Source organism: Protopterus annectens, chromosome 5.part0 (genome assembly GCF_019279795.1).
Source record: "Protopterus annectens isolate FY-2018-M chromosome 5.part0, PAN1.0, whole genome shotgun sequence".
NCBI classification, from domain to species: domain Eukaryota; kingdom Metazoa; phylum Chordata; order Ceratodontiformes; family Protopteridae; genus Protopterus; species Protopterus annectens.
Genome location: NC_056735.1, coordinates 1,872,799,370 through 1,872,823,388, shown reverse-complemented (window position 1 = coordinate 1,872,823,388; position 24,019 = coordinate 1,872,799,370). Strand labels below are relative to the sequence as shown.

At 40.3% G+C, this 24,019-nt stretch overlaps 1 protein-coding gene across 1 annotated transcript in view; it reads left to right on the top strand.

The window, feature by feature from the left end:
• VWA8 (von Willebrand factor A domain containing 8) overlaps positions 1 to 24,019 on the top strand; it is a 3,458,065-nt gene that overhangs the window by 1,794,232 nt on the left and 1,639,814 nt on the right. The window contains exon 26 of the mRNA XM_044071701.1: positions 978 to 1,129. Within this exon, the coding sequence (XP_043927636.1) occupies positions 978 to 1,129 (152 nt within the window). The remainder of the gene's footprint in view (positions 1 to 977; positions 1,130 to 24,019) is intronic.

The following is a 24,019-nucleotide window of genomic DNA, read 5'->3' as shown; positions in this document are numbered from 1 at the left end:
TATCAGACTGTAATTCCTTTACTTAACAGTTCAGTGAATTCACCATTAGAAGACAAGATAAAGGCCCACTCAGCTAGAGCTGTATCCACTTCCTCAGCTTTTTCTGCCAAATTACCAATAGATACAATTTGTGAAGCAGCTACCTGGTCAAGGCCTCATACCTTTATCACTCATTACAAAGTGGATAGGGCCTCTGGGGACAGGGCTTCCTTTGGTTCCACTGTCCTCAAGAATATACTCCCATGAGCCATCAAAGAAGATGGTGCTTGGGACGTTATCCCATCAGTAAGAATGAAGGCAAGGTAGAACAACTTCACATAAAGAAGTTATGTACTCACCATAACATTCCATGTGAGTTGTTCATCTTGCCTTCATTCTTACATCCCACTCTCCAACCCCCTTCCAGGCTTCTTGAGGATCAAGAACCTGAGGTTGAGGTATGGCTGTAATTGACCTTTATCTAGTGTATTCTATACTTGCTATACTGGGAGATGGCTTACTCCATTGTTGGCAACAAACAACATCTGAGGGAAGCACCAGTGCATCATGGGATAGGGAGTAGGCCACGAGCTGGTTGAAGACCTCAAGCTTTTGCATTTGGCTGAGTCAGAGTCTAGGATCTGCTCCAAACCCATCAATAAGAATGAAGGCAAGATGAACAACTCACATGGAATGTTATGGTGAGTACATAACTTATTTTTTTTTAATTATTTCAGTCATGATTTAAATGTATGCATTTAGAAATGTTTGTACCAAAAGAATCAGTGTCTCTCAGTGTTTTCATACTAGATTTCTGCAGAATGGCTTTTTTCTTCCTTCAGAGCCATCCAAAGCATATAGCGGTTTTCTTTATTTTTTTTCCTGACTCCATAATGTATAATTAGGGGGTTAGTTTATTTAATTCTGCAGTCAGTATTTGCATTTGCACACATCTTGAATTAAGTCCTTAAGTAATAAACTTGTATTTTGTTTAACAGAAATTCCCAAATGAAGGCCTTGCAAGTGTGGTACAGAATGTGTTTGACTTTGATTCCTACAACAAAGATATTCGTGAAACTCTTTTGAGCACGTTACACAAACACGGGATCCCAGTTGGAGCTAAACCGACCAATGTACAGTTAGCAAAGGAGTAAGGCACCAACATTCCTTCTCGATAATTCACAGTGAGCACATCTCACTGTTTAGTGCAATTAGTTCGTATGTACATAGTTCAACTCCTGTTGCTACAGAAGATGAGTTGTACTTGAAATTAATTTCAATTTGGAATGCAATGTTATTTATTAGCATATTTAATTGGGTAGCATTTGTAATGTTGTACTATATATGACAAACTTTTAAAATAAAGGGAAATATTTGTTTCTTCATTGTACCTGTGTCTTTTTTACTGATTTATGTTTGCTAAATTTAAGAATTTGTAAATATTATAATTGATGTAGTTATCCTTATGACCAGAGAAACACATACTCCATAACTTGAAGACTTTTCATTAAGAAAAGATTTGGACCAGAGGATCTTGGCTGCTGTAAAGTAAATATTTTCACATTTAGAAACTTTTTGCAGTAGAAACAAATATTTCCCTTACGTTCTGATGTAAGAAAGGCTTTGAAGACTTCATTCTTCATGTGATGGCTTTGCTAAAATGTTGTTGTAGGTGAAGGACCCATTAATGGCAGTAAGTTTTGACACTTTAATTCAGACACCCCAAATTCATAACACAAACAAAAAATGCCTTATGGATCTGGAAAACTTTTTCTTTTCTAGCATTCACTTTTTATAAATATGTTAAAATTGATTTGTGAAAATGCCATTCTATGTTCTTTTGAATCTGAGGCAATAATAAGCAAGTTTTAGTCACTGCCCTTTATCATTTAACTTCCAAATGTTAGAACTGTTTTTTTTTTTAATTTAAAATGTGTTGTACTAAATAACTTTATGTTATGGTTTACACATGAGGCCAGGAGTTGGTTGTGGTTAGCAACCAGTGCTGATGCTGTCCCACTGCAAGATATATACAAGCATACATCATAAGGCCATCGGAAGTTACTAGGCTATTGCCCTTGAGGCCCTTACAAGCCTAGCCAAGAATTTATGTTCCAACAAGTCAGTACCCTATGCCACTGTCCAGCAGGGACATAGGTGGAATCCCAGGGGTGTATTTTCTGTTCCCCATCCAATTATCCAGGTTGAGCTTAAAAAAGGTTTAATGAGGTACTCTGCCTTATGTGGAGAGGGAGTCTATTCCACAAAAGGGGGAACCCTCTGGGACACAAATCTTTCTTGCCAACAAGTCCAATTGATGTCACAGACCAGGTTGAAGTCTCGTGTGTGGGTTACCCGAGTGGAGCTTGACTTGCGGATATGCACAGTCCCATCAGGGTGGGGTCTGAGATTGCTTTGTATGTCAGATAGAGATCACATCTGAGGAGTCAGTAGGAGATTTAGTAGAGGGACAGGGCTTTTAGCATATCTGTGTAGGTTAGATGTTTGAGGCCCTGGATTATCTTGGTGAGGAATCTCTGTGGTCTCTCCAGCTGCTGCATGTGCTTTGTGAGGTACATACCGAATGGGTTATTGTATTTAATAATCGATCTTATAAACGAAGAATACAGGGATGTTATGACCACCTTGTCCCTGGATGAGATACCCTTACTAACAAGGTGGGCCATGTAGAATGCTTTCCATACAATGGAGGCAATATTGTGGTCAAAAGTCAGTTTGGTATCAACCTGAGTTCCCAAGTCTGTCATGACTGATTGCGTGCTTAGTACCTTATTATCAATGTGATAATTTGTGGGGACATCATTCTCCCCAAAAGGAATGATGATGTATTTTTTGGCATTCAGTTTGAGGCCATGTTTCTGGCACCAGTCATTTGTTTGGGTGAGACTCTCTTGGAGGATGTCCACATCACTAGGGGAATTGATGACAGCACCCAGCTTGCAGTCATCTGCAAACTTGGCCAGCCATATCCCACTAGATTTGGCTTGCACCTCTGAGAAGTATATCCCAAACAGCAGAGGCCCCAAGACCGATCCCTGGGGTACACCACTTTTTACGGGCCTACTACTTGAGGTGGCTTCCCCTATTTTTACTAGGTGGGTTCTATCAGTAAGCCAGTTTGCTACCCATCTGGTAACATATGGATTGATGCCTAGTTGAAAAAGTTTATCTATTACACCTGAGTAAGAAATAATATTGAAGGCCTTGGCCAGGTCAAGGTAGGAGGTGTGCACCATCTTCCCCTCATCTATGGCCTTGGTGACTGTCTTAAAGAATTCGACCAAATTTAACAGGCATGATCGCCCCTTGACAAAACCAAACTGTGTCGGATCAAGTGTCTGGAGGTTGCCAGTGTCCTTGTTAATGAGGTCCATAATAATCTGCTCCATAGCCTTGCAGATCAGGCTAGTTAGGCTGATGAGTCTATAATTTCATGGATTGGTGGATGGTCCACCTTTGTGCAAAGGGATGACAGTAGCTGTCCTCCACTTGGCTAGGATGAAGCCAGTACTCAGGCTGTGGTTGAATAGGGTGTCTAATGGTGCTGCAAGTTCCTGCTTGAGTTCATGTAGGATGCAGCCTGGGATATTATTGGGTCCCATGGAGGCTGTATTTTTTGCCTTCGAAAGAGCAGTGATGACTTGCTCCCTAGAGATAAAGGGAGGGGGGCAGGTACTGGGGATGCCCTGTTTCACTGATGGGGGGACAGAGGAGTGAAGTTTTCACTGAACCTGCCTGCCAGCAGGTTGGCTATATCTGCAGGATTTGTGTATGTGGTGTCCTTGACCACCAGTTCTGAGCAGATCTGAATGCTTCCCTTGAGATTGCGGACATATGTGAAGAAATGGGCTTTAGTAGATGTGGCCAGTTTGGACTCGAAGTTTGCTTTGGAGGAATTCACTAGTGCTCTTATTTGCTTGTTCCGGCTAAAGAGAGATTATGTCCAATTAGACACCTGCTCCTTCTTGGTCCTGGACAGCAATTTTTTACTTTTATTGTAGACTTTATTTATTTTAGATGCCCAGCAGAAGGGTTTAGTCCTCCTTGAGGAGGATGATTTCATCCTGTCTGGTATTCCTGATTCCATAAAGTTATATAAGTGCTCATATAGTACTTTGGTGTAAGTTTGGACACGTGCCAGTTTCTGTGGAGGGGGAGGGGACTATGAAGCTGTTTATACCTTCCCTCAGGAGGTTGTAATCAGTTTTGGAGAACTTTTTTTGTTTGACCGTAGCTGGGGGGGGGGGGGGGGGGAGATGGTGACTTCGAAAGTGACTGCTTTGTGGTCGGATCTTTCCAGGGATGATGACACTGTAGGGATGCTGCAGTGGTTACTCATGTCGGTTAATACCAAGTCCAAGATATTTTCACCTCTTGTGGGTGTGTCAACCAACTGGTCCAAGGCATTTGCATTGATGAAATCAAGGAATCTCTGGGCATTTGTGTTTTGGGATGAGTATTTTTTCCTCTTAATGGTTGGATAGTTAGTCGCCCAGGATCAGGGTAAAGGTTTGACTCTTGATAGATTCGAAGATGTCCAGATAGGTGGAGTGGGCATCTTGAGTCAGAGTTGGATGCTTGTAGCTAGCTATGATTTGAATAAGGGTTTTGTCAATTGTCTACTGCACCTGGAGTATTTCCTGTGCGTCGTAGTGTTTGCTGTTATAATTTCACTGTAATTTTAATTTATTTAATAAATAAAATTTACTAATTAAAATCCAGTGATCCATGCTTGTGATGCAGTACTGAAATATATTCTCATCTTCTGGTGCGTGTAGCTGGTTGCTTTTTGACATTCTTTCAAACTGGGTTGTATTACTGCTTATGACTCATTCATTCTTAGCTTTTAAGTATTGATATGATGTTGTGAATTTTCATTCTATCCTCATCGAATGGCTTTGGATCTGATCTCTTGGATCTGATTCAGCCGATGCTAAAGCGTAGAGCCACTAGATCTCGCAAGCTTCTCCCTTACCCACAATGCACCCTGACAATTACCTTAGATCTTGTTTGCTGCTTCTAGCTAATGGATGTGGTTTACCAGTTTCTCTTGAGCTGTATTGAATTAGTAAAGTGTTTTCTTCATAATTCCTTCCATTTAATTTTTTTTTCTCTTTAGTTTACCCTTTTAACATTTAGTCTTTACTGTTTGCGGTTTAGGATCTCTATTGTTAATTCTCCCTTGCCCTTACGACTTTGTTGTATTTCCAACATACCATTGTTGGCATTTCCTTGACTTTCCTTCTCTTTTACTGACTGTAGAGTGTTGTAATTCTTCTGCTGTCTTTCCTCTCCCTTTCCTTACGACCTGGTTTTAGTTATTCATACTATTGATGGTATTCCTCTGCTTTTCTTCTTCCATTGTAGGAGTTACTTACTATTTTGAATTATCTTTACCTTAAGAATTTTCACTTATTATTAGTGTTGTTATCTATATTGCATGATGAGTGACAAACCTGTGGGTTTCAAGAAATGTTCCAAATGTGGACATAAGTTGCCTCTCTCAGATGCACACTCACTTTGTGTTTACTGCTTGGGTCCATTACACTTGCAAGAGGTTTGCTCGATTTGCCACAGATTTAATCTGTGAGCCCTAACTGAATGCAAAAATAAGTTGCTATTTAAAGGTCTCCTTCCTTCCTCTTTTGGAGAAGGCATATCCCAGTCTCTAAAGTTGAATCCTTCCACCTCGTCGAAATCTTCCTCAGACTCTTTCTCGAAAAGCAGTGCTAAGCATCTGGTCTTAACCCCGGATCAGAAAAAGATGAAAATTCAGGATCCACCTGCTCCTTCAGATCCTACAACTTTTAAATCAACTGTTATGGTTCCGGCACAATCCAAGTCAGATCAGTCAAAATCTTCACATCAGACACAGCCTTTGGAGACACTGTATTGTTCTCATACTAGAAATTCTCCATCGGTTGACTCAGTACCTGACAAGCTTCTATCACCTTTTTCTGCAGAGACCAGCATCCCCCTCCATTTACCCTACTTTTTCTTCCAAAAGTCTCACAGAAAAAGATATGGAGAGATAGTGGTGAGGAAGATCCTCTTGGCAGAAGGGCAGATTGGTTTTCCCTCAGTGCCTACCCCTCTGGGTCAGGTTGCTCGACCTTCCACCACACCACTCCTGCAAGTTCTTCCTCTAATACCATCTGTTGTCTCAGAGCTTCAGGATCCCAGTCATCTGGATCTGTTAGTCTTGGATCCAAAGACATCAGTATCTTCAGATCCGACATCGTCTCTGAGACCTGTGATCTTTTCTGATCCAGAAAGCTCTCGTAGCTGAAGCCTGCCTGCCAGGTCCAGGGTGCAGCATTCAACTCTAAAGTTTTCTGAGACATCTCTGTTCCTTGGCACTGGACAGTTTGTCTTCGGCTTCTTCCTCTGGCGGAGTGCCAATGGATCAGAGAGAGAGAGAGAGAGAGAGGATGATTTGGAAAACTGGTTTCTTGGATCAGGGCCTCTCTCTGGCTCCTCCGAGCTTTGCCTTTAAGGCTGTGAAGAGAGTGTTCACTCCCTCAGATCCTACTTATTCCACCATGATGCCCCACTGCCTGGAGCCTCAACAACTCTCTCCACAGGGACATTCTGTACCGAAACCTAAGGCTCCCTCTCAGCTCTTCTGAAACTTCCCCAGAACATCCCACTCTGGATGTACCCAGGAAATGAATGTGCAAGCAGAAGCACCTAGACTCCCCACAGGAGTCCGTCACCAAAGACACGGATTTCGATGAAGGCAAAGGGTCCCCACGGTCACCTCCTGAAGATATTCCCTTCGGAGACATCCTAGAAATCCTGAATCAGAGAGGTGGCTGGGCATCCTCCAACCCTACACTGGAGGAATCTGTTCTTCCTGTACTTCATGGGTGACTCCACCCACTGATGAGCTCATGGACATTATCTCTAGGTGGTCATAGAAGGAGCCTGACTCCATAGAACCCATACCTCGGAGACCAAACAGAATAATGGCACCATGTGGTGACAGACAGTTTTAGGGGAAAGGGGTTCCAGTTGATGCCATGGTCATTGCTGTGGCCAGAAAGAAGGAACTAGCCAACGAAAGTTTCACTGTCCATCCCCCCAACAGGGACTCATGGGCAATGGACAGACTAGAGAAGCATGCCTTTGCTTCAGCGACCTTGGCCTCGCTGTCGCTAAACTATTTGGCACATATTGTTAGACTTCAAAGATATTTGATCAAGGAATTACTACATACTCTGTCTCAGGAATGGTCTCTGCAGAAGTTAAAGATTCAGTAACTTCTCAGTTAACCCTACAGGCTATAGCCAATAGTTCTATGAGGTTAATTTCCAACATAGAGGAAGGAACCTCAGGAGGTGCAAGTTCAGGCATTTCCATGAGGAGGCATGCCTGGATGCACTTGTGTGATTTTGTGGAGCCAATTAAGTCCAATTCCATCACTGCTTCTTTTGATGGAACTACCCATTATGGCTCTAAAGTGAAAGAAATGCTGTCCAGATATGAAAAAGATGGAAAGACTTTGTCTGCCATGGGCATACATTTTTCGGCTCCCCCAGAGATCCTTCTCCAGGAATCAATGGAGTAGCCGGAAAATGTGGTTCAAAACATCCCAAGGTCCATTCCATGACACATGTGGAGGAAGTGCCCCCAGAGGCAGAGGGGGGAATTCCAGTGGATGTCATTGCCCTCATGCTAGAGGTGGCCTGCAAAACCAGGGTTCACAAGAATCTCTCTTTGATAAACCCTACCAGAACTCCTGAACAGAGGCTTGACTGTCCACCTCTGGAGATGGTTGGGGGAAGGTTGTCCCTGCACCATAGAGCCTGGCTAGAATTAACAAAAGATACTTGGGTGCAGAGGACTATATCCAAAGCTTATACAATACCATTTTCCCTACCACGTCCAATTCCTAGAAGAATCCCCAATGCTCTACCCAGTCAGAGGGATTAAGCAGCAATTCAGATTCAAAATCTGCTAGAAAAAAAGAGTCATCCAAGAAGTCCCTCCAGACCTTATCGGATCCGGAATTTACTCAAGGTTGTTTTTAGTGCCAAAAAAAGACAGGGGGGTGGAGATCAATTTTGGATTTCACAAATCTAAACAAATCTGTTTAATGAACCAAGTTCTTTTCTGGGCAAGGATGACTGGATGTGCTTGATAGATCTTCAGGATGTCTACTATCCCATAAAGATGAACAGGTGATCCAGAAAGTACCTATGCTTCCAGCTGGGAGCCAGTCACTACCAGTTCAGAATACTGCCATTTGGACTCACCACAGCCCTCAGGGTGTTTATCAAATGCATGGCAGTAGTAGCAGCTCATCTCAGAATGCAGGGATTCTGGGTATTTCCCTACCTGGACAACTGGATCATTACCACTCTGATCAGGCATCAACTCATATATTCAAGAGATCAGGTTATCTACACCTGTGCTGTCCTAGGAATAACCATAAACTACAAGTCACAACTTCAATCAACTCAGACACTGGATTTTATTGGAGCACTACTCAACACAAAGATTGCCTTTGCTTCCCTTCCAGCACATCAAGTTCTAACTGTAAGGTCACAGGTCAAGAAGGTTGTAGACAACACATCAATCTCAGCTGGCACAGTTCTCCAAACTATGGGTCTCATGGTGGCAGTGATAACCTTATTTCCAATGGCCAGGTTTTACATGCGGATTTTACAGTAGATGTTGGCTACTCAATGGTCAGTCTTCCATCAGTCAGTGTCATATCAGATAAAAATTACCAACACTTGCAGAACAGACCTCTATTGGTGTATCCAGTCCGATCAACTTCTCTATAGCTGCCCATTCATTCCCCAGCAGCCCAAGGCCATAGTGACCATGGATGCTTCCCAGATAGGGTTGGGCGGCCTTATCTGGGGAAGGCAGTCCAGGGTACTTGGTCCTCCGAAGAGGCCAATTTGCATAAAAAATGTCTTAGAGATGAGAGCAGTGCAGATGGTGTTGCAAACTTTTCAAGATTTTCTTCCCTCTGGGACAGTTCTGCTTCAAATGGACAACATGTCATTCATCTGATACATCAAAAAATGTGGGGGGGGGGGCAAATCTAACCCACAGTGTCAAGAAGCTGTCAGCGTCTGGCAGTGGGCAATCTCTTCTGACTGCTTTCTTGTAGGGATGCACATTCGTGGGAGGTCAGCTTGATTGCAGACAAACTGGAGCAGGTGCATACTTCTTTCACATGAGTGGTCCTTCAAAGAGAAAGTGGTGGATGAGATTTTCTGGCAATGGTGCCAGCCATGCTGTGTTCTTTGTGTCTCTCCCCTAAACAACAAATGCAGCAACTACTTTGCCCTGATTCCCCCATGGGGGCAGTCACCGAGGGATGTTCTACTTCACAATTGGCTCCCAGCCTTTTTTACGCCTTCTCACCAACCTCTTTGATTTTCAAAATTTCTACAGAAAACTACCAGGTCAAAAAGCACAGGGATTCTCATTGCCCCTATTGGCCTTGACAAATTTGGTTTCCCTTCCTGTGGCCTCACCTGGTTCAACCACCATGGAACCTAGATCAGACTCAGGACCTTCTGTCTTACCCGACAGGCATGTTACACCTAGATATGCCAAACTTCAAGACAACTTCTTGGCTTCTCCAGTTCCCATAGTAGCCATATAGTCTATGCTGTCATCACCTGTCCGAAGTATATTTCTGTCTTCCCATAAACCCTCAACAAGGAAAACATGTTCAAGTAAATGAAGAAGGTTTGCCATTTGGGCTCAGCAGCATAAACTTGACCCCTTTTCAGCTTCTATTAACCACATCTTAGATTTTCTTGCTCACCTTTTTCAAAACGGTACTAGTACCTCAACCATTAGGGTACAGCTATATGCAAAGTAAAATGTTTGTTGTGTTAATTATAGTGTGATTACTTTTATATGAATGTAAATTTGCCTATGTTACAAGTGATAATTCAATAAAGGTGTTTGAAAAAAAACATTAGGGTACAATTGGCTGCAATTTCAAATTTACCATACTGGACTGAATGGCACACCCATAGCTTCTCACAAATTGAGTAAGGCTTTCTTAAAATAGATACCCCTTCTAAAGCCTCCTTTTAAAAACCTTACACCTCCATGGAATCTGAATTTGAGCTTCAGCTTCTCACACAACCTCCCTTTGAACTAGCAAATACACGGGACTTAAATATCTCTCATGGGAAACTGTTTTCTTGGTTGCCATCACTACTGCAAGAAGAATTTCTGAGATCCAAGCACTATCTTCTAAATGTCTTTACTTGGTTTTTCACAAAGATAGAATGACCTTACATACCAGCCTGTCATTGTTTCCAAAGGTGGAGTTAGAATCCAACATAAATAGTGCTATCAGTTTCCCAGTGTTTTCTTCCTAAATTTACAAACAAAGGAGAATATACTATCTTACATGTACTGGATGTTTATAGACAGTTGACATTCTACCTGCATAGAACAGAAAAAAAAAAACAGAAAAGCAGGCCAACTATTTATTTCCTTCTCTGGACCAAACTTTGAAAAATTGATTTCTAAAGTTGCTCTGTCAAAGTGATTGACAAATTGCATCTCCTTTTTCAGTACTAAATTGGGAATTTCTCTTACACACTCATTGAAAACACAATCCACTATATCTCTGGCTACTTCCATGGTTTTCCAATGTATGATGTCTGTGGATAACATTTGTGCAGCAGTAACTTGTGCTGCTCCTCATACCTTTATAACTCATTACTGATTGGATCTGGTCTCAAAAGATAAGGCATCATTTGGTTCTGTGGTGCTCAGGAATATCCTTGCTTGAGTCCAGCCTGGACACAAGTAGCTAGGGATGCTGTCCCATTCATTGAGGATAGAAAGAAGATTGACACCATCAGATAAACAAGTTATGTACTCACCATAACATTCCGTCTGTGTTGTAGGTCTTCATTCATCCTCAGCTCCCCTCCTGCCTACCCCAATCCATGACTTCTGGAGGAATGAGTATTTACATGGTCTCTGAATAGTTTATACGTGCAGTGTATATGACTCTGGATATGGCTTTCCATAATTCTCTTCATCCCTCTATGCTAATATAGCAGCAAACAAGATCTGAGGTAATTGGCAGGGTGCATTGTGGGTAAGGGAGAAGCTCAAGAGATCTGGTGGCTGCGAGCTGTAGCATCGGCCGAGTCAGATCCGAGGGACCGGATCCAAACCCATTCGCTGAGGATGAATGAAGATCGGCAACACAAAATGTTATGGTGAGTTCATAACTTCTGTTTAATTGCAACTTACTTAACAGCACTCTTGAAATAAATGGTAGTCTTAACCCACAGGTGTGTTTGAAGGTCACTGCTGTGGCTATTTGATTATCTTAGGCTACTACCTCTCCCATAAGGGTTCTATTGTGTGAATTCTTTCCCATACATTTTAAGGTGGCGTAACAAGAAGGGACTGCAGTAACGGTGGTATAAAGTGGTTCTGAAGGGCAGTGGGCCTATATCACAAAGTTGTAGTGAGGGAACTTGGCACCCTGGTACCCCTAAACCTTTTAAAATAGTTTGACTGTTTACAAGCTGCCATTAGGCAATCATAGTCACTTAATAGACAGCTTGTAAAACGTCTCACTATCGAACTTCTGTTTTTTTTTTTTAGTTACCTATAAAAAAAATAAAAGTTTAGCAGTTAGTTTACAAGTGATCTTGATCTGTTTGTAAACTTGCAAGTATTTTGCAAAGTTATCTACTTTAAAAAAAGGCATTTGACAGTTTGCAAGCTGTCTAGTCACAACCATGGTCATTTATTGACATCTTGCAAGCTTTCAACTTTTTTGACATGTTTGTTGACCTCTACAAATTTGTGTCCAGTGCATGTTTCTCCCTGCCATTTGCTTGGCGCTAGTAAATCTGGTAGATAAGTATCAAACGCCATATCAGTTACCACTGCTTTTCTAATAAAATGAGTGTTTTATTTTATTTTACATTTGTTAAACCAGGTTGGTGAGCTGCCCAAGTACCCTTTTTTGTCACAATCTGAGCTACATTAGATACCTGCAACATAATGTTAAGATTCAGTGTCGTGTTTTCATATTCTTGGTACTCAAAATATATGCTTACAGTACATAAGCGCTATACAACTAGGTTATGGATCACAGTTTTTTTTTTTTAACATTTTTCTTTCACTTACTTCTGGAATCATGCCTGATGACTTGGGAACAGCAATATTTTACATATTCCCAGCATCTCACACTTATGCCATCCAGTGTCAGACATATTTTCATTTTCAGTCACCCCCAATGATTTTAAAACTCCTTTCTGTATTGCAGTTAACACGTATTCCCTCTAAATCTCACACAGCACAAAGGAGAGTTGTTGAGATGTCTCTGATCTTCATTAATAGTCCTTAGCAGATGAAATAATTTTTGCTTCTGTCAATCCTTAAGTCACTCATTGCAATAATATCAAGAATGTGGGAACATACACACACACACACACACACTCTCTTCTCTACAGGCACTATAAACAGCACCTGCCAACTCCACTTAGTAACCAATTTGTGTTATGGCATTTTATGTCTGACCAACACCAGAAGGCAACACTGCAGCACTGAAGTCCACACTTGCCTTCCAACATGAAAGAACCAGTTTTAAATCACTCATTCTGTGTTCTCTGCTGCTCAGGAAGCTTCTGAAACCTGGATTGTCATTAGAATGGTTAGGAATAAAGCCTGTTTTACAAGCAAAGCCAGCATCAGTGGGATTAAATCTGTTATAAGGGATGAAAAAATTCCACAGAATAAAAATATTAAACGATCCAGGCAGCAATAGAGCATGTATCAAAATTTATTAAACAACACATTAAGCGCTTTCGGCTCACCACTGTAGCCTTCATCAGGTTATAAGGGATGGCTGTTGGGGTGCCAGAGAGAGAATATTTGGAACCTGTATTATTCAAAATGTTCTTTTGAGTGTACCTCGGGAAGCTCAATGGAAGATTACTAATTTTTATGAGTTAGCAAAGCTTAAAATTAATAAGATTTAATAATTTTACAGAAGGATTTAACTATGACTTTGGGTGGGAGGTAGCAGCTGTGATTTAATGTGAAGTATAAGGTTATGCTCTTTGAATGTAATAATCCATGGAAAATATCATTCAGAAAATCATTATTAGAAATGACATAAAAAGAAAAACATCTAGTAGCCATTATTACCTCACTCTTAAATCATTTAGATAACTGCAGAAAGATGGTGAGGAGGGCTAGAAAGCTCAAGATATAGTATGAGCAGATTCATAGGAGTCTGATGTGCTATACTGCTGCATACAACAACAGTGAGCCAGTCTGTGGAAAACTGTCTAATTCTCGAGGCCTAAGCTCCTGAGGGTTGAAAGCTGTTTGATAGAATTCAGTGAATGCTTATAAAAAATAAATAGTAAGTAGTATGAAAGAGTACATTTATGAGGGGAGAGAGGATAAAATGAGATTATGCAGCATGAAAGAAAAGTGTGTTTACTGTACTCTAGCCATATAATAACTATTAGAGGTTTGTGGAGGAGGTTAAGTTACAGATAATGGATAGGCAAGCAGATGAACACAGCAATTGAAAATTAAGAGACTGCAGCTAAGATGATGATGACTTTTGTCATCTGATTTAATACATTAAATATTGGAATGCACTGCAGCTGATACAAAATTAACCTAGGTCTTTTCACCACATTTTAGGTAAATGGAACAGTAAATTGCCACATAGTGGCACTCAGACAGTTGAACAGACTTTATATATATATATATATATATATATATATATATATATATATCACATTTGCACTGTTGGCTTCAATTATACGTAATGTCCTGACGTTGCAAGGTACTTTATTACCATTTTTTGCTGGTATCCTTGTAGTCTATCTGAAAAAATTTGGTTCGTAATGGATATAACTTCAGCAGCCTGGGCTAATCAAGCACAGCAAATGCCAAGAGGTGTAATTAATCTTCCAGTTGCTTGTGCACTGAGTATTTGTGCAGGATAAATGCCTTTCCTTGGAAGAATTTTGAATATGTGACAATCCTTCTTTTCCTTTGTCAAAGCTATGTATAAAGCCTGATCTGTAAGGAAGTTTTATTAATTAGAAATCGCTTAATGATCGCCCTTCAGCTACCATCTGTTTGCTTTGAAAACCTTCCCAGCTGTTCACATAGACCAACCCAACATTTTTAATTTTCCCATTAGTGAGCTTTTGTCACTGGTATTCTGTATTCCATTCTTTACATGGCCACTTACTGCAATCTCAAGCTGCAAGTTCCCCGAGACTGTGTTTTATAGGCTTTTGCCAGCATTTTTATCCCTTTTCAAATATAAATTTTCCATCAACACTTGGAAAGATTTTATTAAGAATACAGAGACAAACCTGGCTATGTGGCATAGAGGTATGAAGCCTTGATTACATTTGACTTGAGGCCCAGGAGCTTGAAGAGCAGGGAAGGGAAGGTGGGAGTGACTGGTTCACATTGACTTGTCCATATTTGGGGAGGGAAGTAATGGTCCCAGTCAGTCAGATTGCTCCTGCTGAAGGAGAGTCTAGCTTGACAATAATGGCTACAGGACCAGTGGACATAGGTTTGGTGTTCCAAGCCAGAGATATTAGTCCTTGTAAGGATGTATGTTTAGGAACATGTACCATAGGGGGGACATGGAACACCCCACAGAGATCCAAGTACTTGCATCAGTTATGAATTTAACAACAAAAACATTTGATGGTGGCCTGTATGACGGGTTGGTAAACAAAAGGGAGCAATAATATAAAAAATGCAGAGATAAGACTTTTATCACCAACATGAGTTTGACATCATTAATTTGTCTTTTCAATTCTGAGGAGAAGGCCTCTGCTCTTGCTTTGCTTGGGATGTCCTCCCAAGTAGCTTGTCATTCCATTAAATGTAGCTACTGTGCAGCTGATGCTTCATCTAGAGCTGCTGCTTTTGGGTCTGTTTTGAGGATGTATTCCTGGCTTATACTTCAGCCATTACCTGATGATATCAAACCTAAACTGTTGGATGGTCCTCTAGATAATAAACATTTGTTTGGTGGTGCGGTTGTTTAAGTTCCTGCAAGAAAAGGGTAAGGCCTTACAGGAGTTGAAGCATGTTTTTATTTTCCCTATGTCCAAGTTTCAAAGGAATTATCCTAATGAACCTGCCTTTGTTCAGAGACAGTCTTGTCCTCCCCCCAAAGTTAAAAAGAGTGGTAGAAGGGCTCCCTGTGCCAAGGCTACCCAAACTTCTCTTACTCAGAAGTCTCCTTTAACTGACAAACCAGGTGCTGACTGACTATCCTGTTCTTCTCAGTCACATTCTTGTTTCTGTGCACCTTTCCCTGTACCTTCCTGTTTAGGTAAAAATCACCCAAGACTCCTGGGTTCTTTCCATAATTTGTCAGGGTTATTTCATGATTTGGGAATCCCTTACCCCCTTTTTGGGTATTTCTCAGCCTCCTCAGGAACAGTTGCCCTTTTTTTCAGAGGTGTTGAGGGCCTGTTGACTCAAGGAACAATTCAAGAGGTTCCAACTCCTCACAGCAAAAGGGGTTTTACTGCAGAATGTTCTTGGTTCCCCAGCAAAGAAGGCACATGGACACCCATTCTGGATCTTTCTCAGGTAAACACTTTTTTGAAGGTCCCTTCCTTCTGGATGCTATCCCTTCAAACCTTGTTTCCTTTGCTACTTCCTCAGGGTTTTCTAGTTTCTCTGGATCTTTTCTGTGTTCCTTCCTGGCATTTTCAATTCTCTGCTTTGTCCTTTGTCCTCTCTACTGCCCCAGTGGTCTACACTAAATGCCTTGCTCCTGTGATTGGTTTCTGCAGGCTAAGGGGGATACAGGTCTTTCTCTATCTGGATGACCTGCTTATTCAGGCCTCTCAGATCTTACTTCAGCATTTACAATTTAACATTTACCTCTTGCTAAGTCTGGGATTTACAGTAAAGTTCCAGAAGTAATTCCTGACTCCTTCTCAGGATCATGTTTTTCTGGGTTGAAGGATAAAGACTGTTCTAATGCTGGCATCTCTGCCTCCTACCAAGACCTTAACTCTCATTGCTTTCTTTCCTCCTCTGGCTTCAGTAACAACCAGAGAATTTCTGACGACTCTGGGTTACATGGCTTCCACCATTCCTATGGTCTCTCTAGCTAAGTTCCACATGCGAAAGCTTCATTGGTTTCTAAAGTCAGTTTGGCTTCAACCTTCTTATCCTTTACACTTTCAAGTCCCTCTATGTCCATGCCTCAAGCCGGAACTTCAGTGGTGGATTCATCAGTTGTTCTTCAATCCAGGGTTTCCTTTTCAACCTCCAGTCCCCTCTCAAGAACTTTTCACAGATGCCTCAGACATGGAAAGGGGGGGGGGTCCTTCAGTCCTCAGAAGGTATAGGGCCTTTAGTCACTTCAACAAAAGAAAGACCACATCAGTGTTAGAGATGAGAACTCTTCTGCTGGCTCTTCAGGCTTTTCATTCTCCTTTTCTTTCAGGGCCCTTTAAGATTCCCACAGACAATACCACAATGATGTTTTATGTCACCAGGCAAGGAGAAGCAAGATCTGATCTCCTATGCATGTTAGCCCTTCAGTTTTGGGATCTGGCTGTTCACTGTCAGGTGACCCTTCGTGCAGTTTACATTCCTTCAGATCAGAACATAGTGGCAGATTTTCTGATGAGGTCTATAACACAATTCCACAGGGATGTGTTTCAGGACATTGTCCACCAGTGAAGTATTTCTCAAGTAGATCTATTTCCCTCCCTTCTGAACAGACAGCTTCCTCTATTTTGTACCAGAATCCCATGCCCTGTGGCCTGGAAGGTGGTCACCCTCTATTTTTCTTGGAAGGGGATGTTTCTGTATGCCTTCCCTCACCTTCCTCTCATTCTGAAAGTCCTGTTCAAAATAAAACAGGATGCTCCCAAAATCTTGTTGTTGACTCCCATTTGGCCCAGACAGTATTGGTTCCCTCTTATTCTGCATCTTGCCAAGGGCAGTCATCACACGTTACCTCACAGGGTGGGCCTAATCACATAAGACAAGGGATCTCTTATCCATCCTCACCTCCCCACTCTTCAACTGACATTGTGGATGATAGGGTTTTGATCCCCCACAGACACCTTTTTTCTGAGAACATGCTTCAGGTCATGCAGGAGGCCAGGAAACCAACTACTAGAAAATGTTACTTATCCAAATGGAAGAGGTTTTCTGTTTAGTGTCTTTCTCATAACTTGGATCTACTTATTGTGGCTATTTCTTTGTTATGAGAAAGACTCTCTTATTTGTGTGAATTGCTCAATGCTGGATTGGCATATTCTGTTAAGGCCAACCTTTCATCTATCTGTGCTTGTTTGCCTTTGACTTCTCTTTAGCCTCTAGATTTTAGGGAAAACAGTTTCTTAAATTCATCTGTCACATCAGGACTCTCAGGAATACTGTCCCTCCTTCCTGGGACCTTAATTTTGTTTGAGAAAAATTGACTCAGGCTCCATTTGAGCTTGCTGTTTCAGCTTCCTTAAAGGATTGTTCTTGGAAGACTGTTCTTCTTTTGGCCCTTACTTCCTGCAGACAGGTGTCTGACCTGCAAGCCCTTATGGCTGTTCCTCTTTTTTTTAGTTTTCCATAAGGACAGGGTGTCTCTTCATACTAATCCTTCTTTTATGCCCAGGGTGGTTAATGAGTGGTCTCTTAATCAGTCTGTTCATTTGCCCACTTTTTTCCCTTCTCCACATTCTGCCATTGAGAAGGTTTTGCACTCTTTGGATTTTCGTAGATAACTCTGGTATTACTTGGATAAAACTAAAACTTTTCGTAAGTCTGAACAGTTTTTTGTTTCTTTTCATCGTAGGTCTTTAGGTTTGGCTGTTTCCAAGCAAACTATTTCTCCTTGGATGTCTAAAGCCATTTGTTTTTTAGATTCTTTTCATGGGAAGATATTTCCTTCTTCTGTTAAGGCTCATTCAGCTAGGGCTGTAGCTTTTTCTGTTGCCTTTTTCAAGGGTTTGGATACTAATTATATTCTTGAGGCAGCAACCTGGACTTATATGCATACATTTACTAAGCACTATAAGTTGGATGTGATTTCTAGGGTGAGAGCTGGTTTTGCCAGGGCCATTCTCTTTGTCTTCCTAAAGGGCTCTGCTGGCCCTCCCTCCTCCCAGTCTTGAGCTTTTACACACTCCCTTTTGTAAAGAATACTGCAGCAGCGATATGGAAGAATATACTGCAGTTGTGTAAAATTGTACCACAACAGTAGATGTCATTCCCTTCACTATTGCAGAATGTTCTCCCTCCCTCCTCACCCTGGTCCTTTTTTCCTTCTGGATGTGCTTGTTACCTGTCTTTATCCTTAGACTGTTGTTCCCACTGGGACTTTTCTGTTCTGAGGATGGTACATCTGGACGTCACCATTAATGCCCTATGACATCTGGGAGCATACATGCGATGTAACAACAAAATGGCTTTGGTATACTGACTGGACATCAGGCTCCCCTTGGCAGGAGATCCGTGTTGTAAAGAATACTGCAACAGTGACAACAAGGACATCTACTGTTATGGTAAGATTTTACACAACTGGACTTTCCTTGATTGGGGGAGGGGAGAAGGACCAAAGATACCAGTTCTTTATGTCCTTCAGGAAAAAAATAAATAAAGCATTGTTATTCCTCCCATTAGGCTTCCATTTCAAATAGTGAAGAGACAGGTCTCTCTTAAATACGCACAAAGAATCCAGTTTGTTTCTGTTGAAGCTCCAATCTTTACTTTCTTCCAGACTTTTGTTAGTAGTAGTAGCCAGGACCCCAGCCTCTTCTCCATGAATCCCTTAAAGGAAGCTGTTCCTGTCCCTAAATGCTCCCATGCTGTGATTGTCCAGGTGGTGGAAGACTTAATGTACTCCATCCAACTCTCTGCTGTTGAAGCTTCAATAACTTTCCAAATGTTTTTTGCCCAGTGCCAGTAAGTTTAAAGCAACTCCTTTTTTTTTTTTTTTTTTTATTTGAGGCAAAACTTTTGACAGTAGTCATGGTTTATTGTTTCAAAGAGTTTATTTTTAGTTAAACCATCATCTTCTCCCTCTGTAATGAAGCCTTAATTGGTTGATCTCCTTGTAACCAACTGACTAAAGCCTCCATAATGACCTCTGACTGGGTTTTATGAGGATTTATTTGGGTGTTGGAAAGAAGGTAGCAGTCCATGTCAGAGTCCTTTCTGTTTTACATCAGCTTTAGAGTAGTCTGCCTGTAAAGGGGATTTTAGATAAGGAGTAACAGTCAGACAGTATACCTGAAGTTTTCTTCCTCACAGTTCCTTTTTTGATAAACTCTCTCCCTTAAGATAGAATTTCTCAAATCCTCAGATTTTCTTTGTGCCCTCTCCAAATCACTTTAAGATGACGTTTGTCTTACTTGATGCTAAAACCATGAGGCACTACAGGTTTGTCAGATTTTTATCTGTGACAGTGCCTAGGTTTCTTAAATACTTGGACCTTCCAGTACTTTTTCCATGGTTGATTACTCCACCCAGTCTCCATATTCTGCAGGAGAATTGAAGTTTCTTGGAAGGTGTCCAAGATATGGTTCCTTTTCACTCTGGGGCAACAATAACAACAAGATGTGCATAGCCATGAATCCAACATCACTGGTGTCTCAGAACGTATAAAAGCACCAAAGTGACACCAGCACTGTGAAGTTGCAACCGATGTCCACTTTACTACAGGTACTTCAACCAACACTAGAAAGACTGGTTTTGCTGATCTACATCAGCTTTTTCAGTTAATATTCCTCAATGTTACTCTGCATATATTGTTTACACAAATTCTATTTATTTCTATGAAAGTTGCTCCTTTCTTTTTCTAAAGACCCCACATCCACTTCTTTGTATCTGCTTTACAATATCCAGAACTTTTTTCATGTTAAAAAATTTTATTTCCATTTTGTAGTAATTGTTTTTTGTTAGCCAATAACATTAAACTTAGTAAGGCTATGTCTAGGCAAGTCAGATCCCTCATCCCATCTCAAAAGGAATGTTTACTTATTTGCAACAATTTGTTTCTCCTAAATTTAACACGTTTATTGAATTATCACTTGTGAAATAATCACACTTACATTGATTTAAAAGTAATTAAACCATATTGGCAAGTTCATTTTTACAAATATTATACTTTCCATTTGTTTATTACATATAACATAATCTATGCAACATTACATAAATTATTCAATTTCTGCCTTCCCTTAAACCTTATTCTTCCTTTAAAACATTTTTCTGTGTTTATTGTTTTGAAAATTTCCATTTTTTTATGTAATTTACTCCTACCCTTTTCTAAAAATCCCACTCCCTGTTCTTTTATCTCTGTTACAGTATTCACTACTTCAGGATTTTGATTTCCATTTTCTACTAAATTGTTTTTCTTGCAGCTACCAGAATTAAACCAAACAAGGCCTAACTATGTCTAGGCAAATCAGATTCTGCATTCCAGCTCAAAAAAGAATTTCCTTTGTTAAACTCATTTGCTTGCCCAATATTCCTTGCAGGAGTACTGCCAACTCATTACACTTCCAAAACATATGTTCCCAGTTACCTCTTTCTTCTGCATCACACCTCCAATGTTTGCCATCTACCTGAGGGAAATTATTTGGAGTCTGCGTAGGGTATAGAAGTATTTATGCAAACACTTGAGGCAAAAATTCTAAATCTTGTTGCATGTTTGGGAACATATGTGCTTCCATTGTTTCTTTGTTAATTGTATATCTAATCCCTCTTCCCAATCTTTTCTGACCTCTTCTGGTTGACTGTCATAGTTATTGTGCAGTATTTTAAATGCCCTACTAATTATCCTTTTTTTTAACAGCAGCTTCTGTTCTAGATTTAATTAAAAACTCAACCAGTGCAGGTCTTTCATTTAGGATTCCCTTATCCCTTTCTCTTTGTCTCTACTCTAATATTAATCCTGGTAGGGAAGGCAATCACTTGTCTGCAATCCCAAAAGTCTTCTTGGCTTTTTCCTATTTTATTACTTTTCCTTCTATAATTATTTGCTCCCAATACCTTGGTTCCTTTACCATCTTCCTCCAGAAATTCCATCCCCCTCTTGCCTGTTCTCTGTACCCCCCCCCCACTTGCCATCATCCCTATTGGCAGAATCTCCTTTCTCCATTTCTGCGTTGACTTTGTTCTTACTGTACACTCTGCTGCTTTATTAATGTAATATTCTGTATGACTGTTATTCTCCTTAAGGGTCTGCATCCAAAATCCTATTCTTTCCTTATTTCTAGAATTACCCCCCCCCCCCCCGTTTCATTGTCATCCCTTTCCAGTTTGAATTATAGCTTTCAGCTTGCATTGCATACAAGAGCATTTACTGTTTAACTCTAAAATATCCCTTCAAATCAAGTATTCCTGAACCTCCTTCTGGTATTGGGAGGATCAACTTATCCCACTTGACTCTTGCCCTCTTTCCTTCTCAAATAAAATCCTGCAGCATTTATTAATTACCATACACAACTTTTCCACTCATTGATGAAAACATGCCTGACTCATGTATAAAACTTAAGGGATTAAACATTTTACTGATTCTATCTTGCTATCCATATCCATAGGCAAGAACTTTCATTTTCTCAGTTTTTGTTATCTTTTGTTTAGTCTCTTCCCGCATATCCTTAGCTGCCATAACTGTATCCTTTTTAATCCATACTCCTAAATACTTCATTTTATCATGTTCCCATAAATATGGGTATTGCTGAACCAGTTCATGTGTGGGTAAATAGTTTAAAGCTATAGCGTTTGTTTGATCTCCATTAATTTTATATCTTGAAAAACCCAGAAATATCTCAGAATATTCCACAACACTCCTATTCTGGTTCCATCAGGTACAAAGTAAATAAATGCAAGTAATACTGTATCTGCCAGTTTCTTGGACCTATCTAAAGACTTTGGCACTCACATAATAAACTACTTCATCAGCTAGCTTGCATTAATCAGGTCCACTGTAGTTTCTCCTGGTTCCTTAGTATCCTGCCCAACTGATCCCAGGCTGTTATATGGCAATCTAACATATCTGCCTTATTGCAAGTCTCTATAAATTTCCCCAAGGCTCCATGCTAAGTGTTTAGTATAGTTATCGATAATTTACACACTGCCTCAAAACATGCCAAACTAGTCCAATATGCCAATAATGCAACCTTAATCTGCTATGCCCAAAATCACATTCTTCTCCAGCAAGTTACTCAAGATTCATTTTCCTCCAGATTTATTTTATTTTATTTTACATTTGATATCCGATTGGAAAACATGTCCATTTTCAGTGGAGGCCTGGGGAGAAAAGGTCCATACAGACAAATGAAACTAACAAGTGTTTTAAAGGAAAAAATAACAGAGAAGGTAGATTACAAACCAACTGTACATAGAGTATAATTTTACATAGTTTAAATATCAACATATATGTACAAATAAGGATAAGACTGAGATAAAAATATGTAGCATAAAGAAGATGTTAAATAACATTGAATTATAGTTAATACATAAAATCCACAGTGAAATTCCAGGTAGTAGTGTTAGTTTGAAGAAAGAATATGTAAGATTTTTTTTTTAGTCTGGGGTTGAGCAAGAGCAGAACCATTTAGTGGCAAGGTGGGTTTTTAGTGTTTGTTTAAATTTAGTTAAAGTATTGCTAGATGTGATGTTAATAGGTAGAGAGTTCCAAATCTTAGCAATATAATGAGACTAAGTGGATTCTCCAGCACAATTGCGCACTGTTGAGATTTGTAAGAGGGGCTTATTGTTTGAACGCAACATTCTGCCACAGGAATAGGGCTCTAGTAAGTCTTGTAATGATGGAGTTTTCGCAGAATGATAGAAGATTTTGTAAGCCATGTCAAGCTGGGACAAATGTAGGAGTTGGGGAAGTTCTGACAGTTTAATTTCCTTAGGGCAGAGCAATGGTGTGATCTCAATGTAGTGTTTGCTGCATATCTAGCTATTTTATTGTAACAGGATTCTGTTTTTTCCAGATCAGTTTATTAAGTATAGGTGATGCATATAAAAGACTTGAGTTTGGGCTTATATAAAGCTAGCTAGCAAAATTTCTCATACCAAATACAAATGTAACTTTCAAATTATCTCTGCAAATAACATAAATATCAAGGTATTGTAAAAATTAATTAAAATTACTAGATATTAGTTATTAAATTACTAGGAGTTAAAGTAGAAAGCAACCTCCACATCCAAAAAGCAATTGGAAAAATACATCAGTTGGCAGGTCTGTTATAGAGCCAAACATTATCTGACTGAAATCATCTGGATAACATTACCATCAGCCTACCCTTCCTACATTTCTTGCCTACACTTCTTTATGCCTGTCCTGTTTATACCAACTTCCAATCTACCCTGAAGGCTAAACTAGAGCAATGCTATAATAAAGTAGCCAGATTTGCTTCCAACAAGCTATACTTCACATACCACAGTGCTGCCCTCTGGCAAGTTAGATTTGAGTTTTGTATGACAATTAGGAGTGAAAAGAAGTTTTGTCTTTTTTGGTTTTAGTATTGTGTCTAATTTTGCTAGCTAGTTTTACATGGAAGAAAATTAATCTTGTGTGACTTGCTGGAGAAGAATGGTGTTTTTGGGAACATTGGCGTATTGGACTAAATTGGCATGATTTGAAGCAGTGTATAAATTATTGATAACTATATTAAACACTTAGTATGAAGCCTTCAGGAAGGCAGAGGTGCTAGATTGCCATATAACATCTTGGGATTTGGTGGACAGGAAGATGAGGAACCAGGAGAAACTGGAGTAGGGATGATTAAGGGAAGCTAGCTGATGGAGTAGTTTATTCTATGAGGCAGCATCAAAGGCTTTAGATGAGTCCAAGAAAATGGCAGATACAATATTACTTGCATTGCGGCTATGAAATGGCTTGAGCTACCTTGCCTTATCACATGCGCTCAGTTTCAGTTTGCACACAACAGAGACTTTCACCCTGAAAAATGTCCTGCCCTAAGTGGTGTGCTATAACTACACTCCACCAACAGAGCTC